The sequence below is a fragment of the Phoxinus phoxinus genome, assembly GCF_949152265.1.
Source record: "Phoxinus phoxinus genome assembly, chromosome: 13".
Lineage (NCBI taxonomy): Eukaryota > Metazoa > Chordata > Actinopteri > Cypriniformes > Leuciscidae > Phoxinus > Phoxinus phoxinus.
This window is the reverse complement of record NC_136888.1, coordinates 19,553,559-19,565,685: the sequence shown is the minus strand read 5'-3', so window position 1 is coordinate 19,565,685 and position 12,127 is coordinate 19,553,559. Positions and strand designations below refer to the sequence as shown.

Here is a 12,127-nt window from a genome sequence, read left to right as displayed (position 1 = left end):
AGACGAGAGCGTCAGTGGGCGGATTGCTAAAAATCGGTCGGTGCTGTGCGTGAAGAAGAAAAATGAGGAGGGAGGGGGGATCCCTTCTTCTTCCACTGCATGTGACGTGTTACTCAACGCCCCGCCCCCTCTCGGAGGTCCAACCAGAATGTAACACTGGATTTAAATTCACAAGTGAAAGGCGATATTTTAGCCACATTCTTTTCCGTGTCAAAATAGGTTCAATAGAATTACATTTAGTTATGTTTTGTATGTGTTTAGTTGCTCTACAGACGCATTACCTGTTTTTCACTTTCAAGTTAAATAATATGAAGCGGTCGTTCAATGAAAATATTTGACCTAAATAATAAGTGCCACATTTTTATAGCCGTAAGAAAATATCTTCACAAAAGTAAAGGTCACCAAAAAAAATAAATTCCAAATAGCCTACATTTATGACAGAATTTTCCCTGACTTTTAAGAATTTATGGATTGGCCATGACTTTTCCATGATTGGAAATTGTTGTAGAGTGAGCTTTTGTAGAGAAAAACTTTTAAAAGTTGTATCCATATTTCCAGGGGTTTCAGGAGGGAATCCCGTATGGGATCCTGTATGTTGAATACTGTATGTTTACTATTTGTTAGGACCAGCACTACCAGTGCAGATGCAGAAAGACAGTGAAAGCTACTATTTGGCCAACATTTTTATGTCCTCAATCAGTGTAAACATCAGCTTGCGAGTAAAGTCTAGTGTAATGGGTCACTTTTTAGTTGCGCAAAAACAGGCAACGGAGAGGAGACGCCGAACTCACCTCAAAACACAAACATGGCCAAACAAGTGGTAACAACAATATGTTTTGTTCTTTTTCACTGCATTATAAGTTACTGTGCGTTTATGTCATCTTGTAGCGTCCACTCATCCACAAAAAACAGCATACCAGAGATTGCAAGGTATTTTGGCACCAAAGGTCGCTATGAGGAGGTTAACACGTACTTAATCGACGATATTTTGGCCATAAACAACTCCCTCGTGACGCTGCCTTCCTCGACATGCCACGAAATTCATTTGACAGCTATAATCCGGCACGGGACGAGGTTCCCGACCGCTAAAAACATCCAAAAGATGCGTGACTTTTATGATCTCGTCGTGCGTAATGCGACCGACAACTTAAACTGTTTGTCAGAGATAAAGTCAAAGTGGCATATGTGGTACAAGGATGAGATGGACGGGCGACTGGTGGAGAAGGGCCGTGAGGATCACAGGCACCTGGCGCAGAGACTCATTAGATGGTTCCCCTCTTTGCTGACCGAGGACAATGTGCGTCAAGGACGCGTGAAACTGATCACCAGCTCCAAGCACAGGTGTGTGAACAGTACCATCGCTTTCAGAGAGGGACTAATGACAGGACTCCGCATAGATGATAAAGGTAATGCATGAGGAGGACCCAGCCCTGCAATTACGGCAAGCACTGAATCATCTGCATTCCATAATGCCATATCATTGTTTCCCAGCATGAACATTATGTTCATCTATCTCTTCATACACGATAGTGCTCACTTGTTTCACCTCAACAGCAGCGAGATTCAGTGGAGAGAAAATGGAGACTTGCTCAATTCTGGTGTAATTAACCAAACAATTCATGCCTGTTGCATTTCTACATGCTCATATAAAGAACAAACATATAGATATCCTTATTATCTTTATAGGTGTATTACATTGACAGCAATGAGATTCAGTGAAGAACATTGAGACTTGCTTTATAGTCTTTTCCTCAGATTTTTATCCTGACTGATATATCAATATCATATCAAAATTAGCTGATATCATTACTGTTCTATCTCCCAAATTTTGCTCTTTAGTATTATGCAGTGGTTCATGTATGACACATCAAAAGTCATCGATGGCAAAATGTTGAATTACACAAATAATTTATTTGAAAAATATATATATATATATATCTTAAGGAGGCACAAACCAAATTTAAAATGACTTTGGGGTATTTAAAATCTTAAATATGCTCTTGTGGGCCTTCAGCAATCTGCCTTATTGGTTGTGTTTGTTGCCTTTATAACCAGTATACCTATAAGGCCTATAGGCTTTATAGATATAGTATGCTTACAATTCACACACAAAGAGACTGCCTGGCAGCTATATGGGCAGACAAACACATAAAAATCCATTTTGAACAATAATTTTTTTTTGGATTTACCTATTTTTTTTATTTTTTTTTTAAATCTATATGATTTTCTTGATTAGCTTCCCCCACTGATTACATAAGTTTACAAAGTAACATATTGTAATTCCAGTTTTAAGAGTCAAAGTGGCATGGTTATAAACCCGTAATGTTTATTCTGCTAAATTGTTTTGTTTAATTGCTCAGTTGAGTTGGAACCTGCTGTGAACGACGCTTTGATGCGTTACTTTGACCAGTGCGAACGGTTCGTGAAAGAAGTGGAGAACAACAAGAGTGCCTTGGAAGAAGTGAAACGTTTCAGTGAAGGCCCTGAGATGAAAAGAGTAATGGAGAAAATGGCTGACAGGCTGAAGGTCCCTTACACCAGCGTCACCGATGGTCAGTGATTGCATAACATGATCATGACACTGTTACACAGAAGTGTTGTAATGTTGTGAATTTGTGATCATTTTTATGTTATGTTTTAAGGAAAGAGCAGTTTCAATTTTAGAACACAAGCGTCAAATTCACTTCCCTTTCAATGTTACGCTCTTCTTGCAACCATAACCACAAAACTTTGCTCATGAGTAGATTATTGAACACGCTTCCTTCCCAAATGCATGTCAGGCTGGCCTCAGTTCAGATGTCAAAACTTTAGATGAGAACCTAAAGATAGAAAGTACATTTTTCTAATAACTCTGCCATTCTATATATAAAAAAATAAATAAATCCTCTGCACTGAGGATGCATCAGATTAAAGGTTTTTGAGATGATTTATAAATGTTAAAAATCAATAAAGAGTCCAAAACTCCAATTGATGGAGAGGGCTGGGCTTCCAAAGTTTAAAATTGTACATGGTTTGCAACTACATCACTATGTACCATCACACATAGTCAAATGTAGCCACAGAAAAATATCTGCACGCAAAGTTTGCATTTTCAGCATACATAGTCACAACTTTTAGTGAAATTAAAAAAAGAACAAGTATAAAAAAAAAAAAATCATAAACCTTATGAGAAGCAATTGAATTCCAGCACCTTTGCTGTTACAAACTGAAATATGTATGTGTACTAAATAATTTCTATCCTATCTCATTTTGCACTTTCCCCCCGTTTTTTCCCCTTGAAATGTAAAAACAGTAAATTCTATAGATGACTGGCCACGTTTGCTTCAGCGTTTTCTCTGGAGAACAGAAGAAAGATGGGAAGAGTTGGGAATGAGAATCCCAAAAGCAAGAAAACGACCAAAAGTTGATGAAGCAAGTTTAACTCCGAGAGTTTAGAGGTCAGGGCTGCTCACTTGATCTGCTGCTGTCAGCAGTTGTACATCAATGCACAAACAGAGAGATAGTGAGAGAGGGAAAGAATGTTGAAAAGTGTTGCCACTGCAGTCTTTAGTACGACCGTTAGATGGCAGTGATGATGCTTTTTTTCTTTGAAACATTGTCTCAATATTTATTTTTCTTTGTAGATTCAGTGGCAGCAGCATTCTACCTGTGTTCATACGAGTTTACTATCCTCAAAGTGAACTCCCCCTGGTGCCAGTTGTTTGACGAGGTTGATGCACAGGTACTGGAACAGAGCAGTTTTTACCCTTATTTACGTATCTTACGAGTATTTTTTTCATCAGATGGAAAATGAAAGAAATAAAATCTGTACTGTCAATAAATTCTGATAGCTGTGGTTGTTTTTAATTTATATAGGAGGAGATTGCCCTTTTTTCAATCTTAGCTGATCATGTGAAGTTATACAATAGGTGTGTGTGTGAAGTTATACAATAGGTTTGTGTACAATAGGTTTGTGTGAAGAACAAGTGGAAATGCAAGTTAGGATTTCACAATATCAGCTTCTTTGTTAGCAACTTGGATTACTTAGATTTTTATGGAGCTTTCAGCCTTTGTCTTCCACAAAAATGTAATCGCACACTGCTTTGGAACTGCATGAGTTTTAAAAATGAGAGAAAAAAAATACATATTTAAATATAAATAATACAATATTTTACACACACACACACACACACACGCGCACACACGCACACACACACACACACACACACACACACACACACACACACACACACACACACACACACACACACACACACACACACACACACACACACACACACACACACAAAGGTTTAAAACATTTTTTAAATAAAAATTAACTTTTATTCAGCAAGAATGCATAAATTTATCAAAACTGACAATAAATCCTTTTACATTGTTACAAAAAAAATCCTACAAATTTGAGCGAATAAATGAAGCCATGTATAGTTTTTTATATATTTAAAAATGTATTCCTGTGATGGCAACAAAAAAAAGGAAATTTCAGCAGCCATTTCTCAAGTCTTCAGTGTCAAAAAATCCTTCAGAAATTCTCCTAATATGCTCATTTGCGGCTCAAGAAACATTTATTATTATAATCGATATTGAAAACAGTTCTGTTGCAAATTGTTTGTGAAAACCGTGACACCGCGAGGATTCTCTGATGAACAGAAACTTCGAAAGAATAGCACTTATTTGAAATAGAAATCTTTTGTAACATTATAAATGACTTCCATTTCACTTTTGATCAATTTAATTTGCCCTTGCTGAATAAAAGTATTTTCTTTAAAAATAAAATAAAATATTAATTATTAAATGGTGAACATTTCAAACACATTTTAAGAATCTTACCAACCTTGAGGGTTTGAACGGTCGTGTATGTTTTAAGATACAACTTTTATTAATGTGGATTTTCAATTCAGAATGTCAGTCTAATGACAATAAATCTATTTTGTGAATGTTGAGAGGTCATGTGCTCCTGCAGATGTTTGAAGACACTGTGTTGTGTCTCTTAAGGTGATGGAGTACGCTGTTGACCTGAAACAATACTGGAAGCGAAGCTATGGACATGATATCAACAGCAAATCCAGCTGCATTCTTTTCCATGACCTTTTCTATCGTCTTGACCAAGTTGTAACCCATATCAAGTAAGAACACTGTGACATGTCTTTTTATATATTGCATATAAGAAAGAATTGATGCTATTTCCACTTTATTCAATAGTCCATCTATATTTATTTGCCATTGTGCTGTTGTTTCTTAAGTCAAAACCTTTTTACTTTTGTGTCACAAATGGCCTTGGCGGGGGGGAAAAACCTTGAAGTTTAACTCCCACAAAATAGTCGAGGACCAGATCTCTGAAGAATAAAGTATCTGGTACATGCTTTCACAGCAGTATCAGTTATTATGCCTGAGAAGAAATTGAATAAGTTCAGCAGGTACAGACAGACGGCCCTGGGAAAGACCTAGTTTTCTTAGCTAGTTGTGTCTTAGTTTAGCTTTGAAGGTGTGAGCCTATACTCAACACCAGTTTAACCCTGTGTATTTGTTTACTTCGACGTATTTTATTTTTAAGAATCCAATGAGCAAAAGAGAAGAAGTTGAATACAGATTTCTTTCTGTTTGTGAGAGTAGCGGTCATATAAGGGATACATTTGCTCTTGTTCATACACATTTTATAACTGAAGTGACTTAACTTTTTAATGGAATTTTGAGAATGAGTTCAACTGATATGTGCTGTATGAACGAAATCACTTTAGACAAAATATGCTCTGTAAATATGTCATATGCTTAGAATAATAAGAACAAAATCATATTTAAGCTAATAATAGGAAAATAAAGCCCTATTTGTTATTTAATTATCTTTAAAAATAGGAAGCTAGACACTATTTATGAAATATATGTAATTTTTTTCTGCCTTGCATTTTATCTCAGAATGATGGGTCAAAATAAAAATATGGAAATTAGCGGAAATAAGTTAATGTAAACATAAAGCTGCTTGGTTTATATTTTTAATGTATTTAATTGAATTGCATATATTGCTGCCACAATAACGGCCATTTCAAATGTTTAAGTGCTTTTTTCTCTTTTTTTTAACCTTTTTGTTCTTAACAGCTCCCACTCACTGAAGTGGAGCAGGGACGAAATATTGTTCTTTTAAAAACTTTCCAGCATTTCAGTAATAAAAGAGTACATCTTTAAGAGTACAGCTGGAGTTGGTTTTTGGATGAGCGAGGAGGATTTTTCTTGAAACACTCCCTAACAAAATTTGGTGATGTAGGGGTTGTTTGAATTAATTTTTTTAAGTGGGTGGGTGGGGGTTCACTTTCTGACCCCAAGACTCAACCAATCTCTGCAATTCTCCATTTGTGATACTTGGAGAGTCTTTGGCCACTCAAACTTTCCTCCTCACCGTGCATCAGGACAATATAGACACACGTCCTCTTCCTGGCAGCTTCGTAACATCTTAAGTTGATTTAACTTTCTTAATTATTGCCCTTATGGTGTAAATGGGGATTTTCAATGCTTTAGCAGTGTTTTCTTCGCTACTTTCTATTGTGTGAAGCTCAACAAACTTCTGCTGCACATTGGAACTCTATTCTTTGGTTTTACTCATTGTTATGGAGGATTAAGGGAATTTGGCCTTTGTGTTTGCTGATATTTATACTCATGTGGAACAGGAAGTCATAGCTAGACAATTTCATGTTCCTAGTCACTCTGGGGTGCTAAAAAATGTAAATATTAATGGGAATATACTTCAGAGATATTTTACTATAATAAATTTTAGGGGTGCCAATAAATGTGGCCAATGAGTTTTGGAGAAAAACATTTATTTCATAATGTGATTTCTCCCCCACTTTCAATTCTATTACTTCAATGAAAGGTTAGATTTTTGCATAAAAAAAAGAAAAAAAAGATCAAAAGGATAAACAATGCCGATTAATTTTTTACAGTCATCTTTGATCATGTTTACCAGGGCTGCCAATAATTCTGACCACAACTGTATGTCTCTTATGCTCATTAAGGCTGCATTTAATTGACAAAAATACAGTAAAAACAGCAATATTGTACAATTTTATTATTATTTAAAACTGTTTTCTATTTTAATGTTCTGTTTTCTATGATTTTTCTAAAGCATTACTCCAGTCTTTAGTGTCACATGATTCTTCTGGAATCAACCTAATACTGATTTGGTGCTCAAGAAACATTTATGAACTTAATCGATGTTGAAAACAGTTCTGTTCCTATTTCTTTTGTTTTTGTGGAAACCGTGAGACTGTGAGGATTCTTTGACGAACAGAAACTTAAAAAGAACAGCATTTATTTGAAATAGAAATCTTTTATATCATTATGAATGACTTTCATGTCACTTTTGATCAATTTAATGTTGTTAGTTTGTTTCATTTAGCTTTTTCCCTGTGATCCAGTTTTCCCAGTGTGTCTAATCACCCGGTGTTTTCTATTATCTCATTCGTTCCCTCGTTTTAGTTTTGGTATAAGTACTCCCTGTTTTGTTCTGTTCTGTCTCGTCTGTAAAGTGGATGTGTTCCCCATGTTTATACCCCATCTCCTGTGGAATATTGATTTAAAGAGTATTCCTTTGTACTCTTCGTCTTTGTAAACTCTACTTTATCCAGCCACTCGTGACAAATGTGTCCTTGCTGAATACAAGTATTAATTTCTTTTAAAAAAACTAAAAAAAAGACTTTTACTATCCCCAAAGCAGAAAAATTGGGTATTGTGTGATCGAAAAATCGTCTGAGATGAGAAAAAAAAGAAAGAAAAACACCTCATGAAACCAGATAGAACAGAGACGATGATATTTGCTGCTACCATTATCGGTCACCCTGGTTTCAGGCTTTACTCAAGGCTGTCATGAGAAGGACATTGACTTTGGTTACCTGCCCATTGTTTGATCTGTTACTATCTGCTACTAAGCATCAAACCTCTTAGTAAACCTGGTTTTCTACCCCAAATACAATATGTGAACATAGCCAGAGAGTGAGTGTTTGCCTAACCAGTAATATTGCTATTTGAGAACAGTTAAGCATGCATAAAAAACTCGTTCTAGTTACATTTATTGCCTCTCTAGCATCATAACACAAATACGCCCACTTCCCACACGTAGTGCCACACAACACATTACACAGAATACACAACATCTGAACAGGAACTAGTCTAAAGTGATCTAATTCTCTTGTGTAATAATCAGCAATCCTCCTATTCATTCTCTTTGGTCTGTCACACATCCTTAATGAATGTCATACTGAAAGTTAAGCAAACTTGGGTGTGGGGGATATGTGTCATACATTTACATGGCTGAGGGTATCCACAAATAAGGATATGCATCCTTATATTTACATTTATGCATTTGGTATATGTGTTTATCCAAACCATTATCTGGAAACCAAACCCATCCCATACCTTTTGCGTTGTTAGAGTCATTGGAATGATTATATTACTTTTTTCGGGTTGAATGGTGGTCGTCTCGCACCCCCCTATCGCCTATTGCTCTGTAGCAGCGTAGCAGATTTATTCCGCCTAGACCAAACATCAACATTGTCATACCCATTACCATGCCAAACACTCTGTCTTGTCATGACAGACATGTATAATATTTGGTGCTCAATAAATATTTCTTATTATTATCAATGTTGACAATGCTGCATGTTTTTCCAGATTCTTTGATAAATAGAAAGTTCAAAAGGACAGCATTTTTTAAAAATAGAAATCTTTTTTGAAAGTCTTTACTGTTACCTTTGATGAGCTTAATTTATTCTTGCTGAATAAAACAAAATAATTAATTAAAAAGAGCAGCTTGAATATTGTGCTAAACTGACAGGGGAAAGACTTGGAATTGCATGTCAATGAGTAATGATGGAACTGTTTTTTATTCAACTATTCCTTTAACATTTCCAGAAATCCAAACAAACAGGTTTTTCATTCGCTTCTCGATACTTATCGTGCTGTTGTTTTTATCATAACTAAGCAAATGTAAAAGTAGGTAATAGCATCAGACAAGAAACAAATCAGATGATTATACTCATTAGGTGGTAAAATATTGTAAACTGATGTGAATGTCCTTGACAGAACTAAATTATTTTTAATCAATTGTTGTTATTATTGTTCACCAATTTTTAAACACTCAGAATTCTCAAAGTACATTAAGGGCTGAATCACACAGAGTACATTTTTGCATTTAAAATTGAAAGTAGAATGGGAAAAAAAGCATAGTCAAGAGATGTGTTTTCTAAAGGTTAAACTACTGTTAACTTAGTGTCACTTGTTTAAAATGCTGTGTACGCATGATGGTGCAAAAAATAAATGTGACAAACATTTTTGTATCACGGTTACAGTGGAATGCAAAAGTACATTCTGAACACTCCCTAAAACTCTTTGTAATACTTTCTATAAACTGTCATATCACTCACAAATCTTCCTCCATTTGCCAATTGATCAGCCTATTGCAGTGACATTTTTTGATGCCCAGCTTTGAATTGGTTCTATCAAATGTGTGTTTATGAAATTATGGCTTTGACCTACATATTCAGAAATCCCTGCTCCGGCCCATTTATGATCAATGTTATGAATGATTGTGTGGCAGGTGGTAATTATCTTCTGCAATATGTTGGGTTTTAGCGGTGAACTGCCCGTTCACATTCTCTTTGTGTTTGTTTCATTGTTCTCGAGGACATGGGTGTATATATATATTCTCTTTTTTTCTTTTCAAAGATCACCTTTGTCCATGTTCAAAGGTTGCGGAGCACTCCTCTACAATCAGTGGTAGCAAACAGTAGGAAGGGAGAAACCCACAGCACCTAGGCTGACTCTCAGCTAAAAATCCAAATCATGATTTGTAATTCAAGTAGTTGTGGTTTTGTAATGAAAGGGCAATGTGAGATAACTCTTACTTAAACTTGAAAGACATGCATTCAGGACTATTTAAGATAGAGTATTATATTGCATTATTTTTAGAGGCAGGATTAACCATCGTGGTTGCAGGTCAATTTAGTTTATTTGAGTTGTCTGAAATACTGGATAAATATACTTTTCTCAATTAGGGTCATGAACATGCCTGTAAAGTGTCGACACATTGATGTGTTGTGGAATATGCTTACAAAATTTTTAATACAATTACAATGTTGGTGGGTCAATTTGATTGACAGTTTCTCTCTCTGTCTCTGTCTCTCTCTCTCTCTCTCTCTCTCTCTCTCTCTCTCTCTCAGCTCGGATGTTCCTGTATCAGAGGCTATAACAGTGCAGGTTGGCCACGCTGAGACACTGATACCCCTCCTCAGCCTGCTGGATCTCTTCAAGGATGACGTCCCTCTCGAATCAACTAACTTTGCAACCCAACAGAATAGAATATTTCGCAGTGGGCGCATTGTGCCATACACTGCCAATCTGCTGGTAGTGCTCTACAAATGCCCGGAGGGGATAAGAATGGGCGTGCGACTCAATGAGAAATCTTTGACCTTGCCTGGACTTACCGACCCTGTTCCTATGTATGAGGAGGTGAAGAAACGCTACAGCGCTCTACTGGGGGGTTGTGATCAAGAGACTGTGTGTAAAATGAACTATTCATGAACATATAAGAACAATAACTCACAGCGGCCAGCTCACTGAAATGATCTTTTTGCCAGTTGTCATTCACAGACAACATTTTACTAGTTGGTAGAACAGTATATGGTAGAAAAAGAAATCGCCAGTATACATTATATCTAATACAATGCTTTATATATCTGTTATAAGTAAATGTATAAGAATAACCAAATTTATCCCCACACTATTACTTACTGATGCTATGGACTGAATTACTGGACCAATAAGAGTACTTTAAGACATATTAGAGACAGAAAGAAAGCCAACCAATTAAACAAATAAGCATTAAAATGTCACTTTAGTAAAGGTCTTTACATTGGTTTGTTTTTAAAATTCTTCATTTTCTTTTTTATCATGACTGCATTTCTAAACAGTAATTGTACGTTGTTTACATGCTTGAATTGTAAATGGTTGGTTTTGGGAGTCTCCTGAGTCTTTTGTTCTTTCTTCAGTCAATTGTGTGTAATATGATCTATTCAAACCAAAGACTATTTTGGCAAGTATGTACTGCCTGTTTGATTTAATTTTCTAGACCACATTTAATTTATAAAATAAATAATTTGTATGTAAAAAGTTGTAATTTATGCATGCAATTTTGTTCCTTTGAGATGAAGGCCAATAAAAGGTAGACTACACTTGCTTCAAACAACTCAACATACTTTTTTCATATCAGTAAGGAAGTTAATAAAATAAAAAAGTCATGGAAATGTCTAGTGAATATGACTCTGTAGTTGTACTTGACTCAAACATTTAGACTAGAAATTACTATTTGTGAGTGCAATTAAAATGGTAAATTATGTTTAAAGTAGGCTACTTTACAATTTTTTTATCAGGAAGGGAAATGTCAGAGAAACTCATTGGGAGCTTTGAAATTATTTTATATAATTTGTAAATTTTTTTACAGAAATGCATTAAACTGCACCTTGACAGCAAATTTGTGTTGAGTTTTCATAACACTATCTCATATGTTAACATTAGTTAATGCATTAACTCGCAATGGGCAATATATTTTGGTAACACTTTACAGTGTTTCATTTGTTAACATTAGTTAATGCTTTAACATGGACTATAATAATGAGCAATACAATTGTTACAATATGTATTAATCTTTGTTAATGTTAGTTAATAAACAATCCAGCTGTTCATTGTTTGTTCATGTTAGTTCACAGTGCATTAACTAATGTTAAGAAATGCAACTTTTGATTTTAATAATGTATTAGTAAAAGTTGAAATTAACATTACTAAGATTAATAAATGAAGTATTGTTCATTCTTATAGTTCATGTTAACTCAAATAGTTAACTAATGTTAACTAATTAAATCTTATTGTAAAGTACCTGTATTTTTTTACAGCAATTATTAACCTTTGTTCATGTTCAGTGTTAACAGATAGATTTTATTTTATTTTTTATATAGCCTATCATTAAAAAGTTTTGTTTAAAATGTATTTTAAGCTGACGACAGTTTAAAAAAAGTAGACTCCATAAATCATTTGCACTCTTAATAATTTTCATTTTACACATGAACGCAGAACAAGGGGTTCTTTT

General features: G+C 35.1%; 1 protein-coding gene across 1 annotated transcript; it reads left to right on the top strand.

Moving 5' to 3' along the window:
• The first annotated feature begins 190 nt into the window (after positions 1-190).
• On the top strand, positions 191-11,511 carry minpp1a (multiple inositol-polyphosphate phosphatase 1a). The gene is made up of 5 exons (XM_079633805.1): positions 191-1,406; positions 2,361-2,552; positions 3,624-3,721; positions 4,996-5,126; positions 10,206-11,511. Exons 1-5 carry the CDS (start codon positions 806-808, stop codon positions 10,564-10,566), a joined length of 1,383 nt encoding a protein of 460 aa, XP_079489931.1. The 5' UTR covers positions 191-805; the 3' UTR covers positions 10,567-11,511.
• Positions 11,512-12,127: the final 616 nt, after the last annotated feature.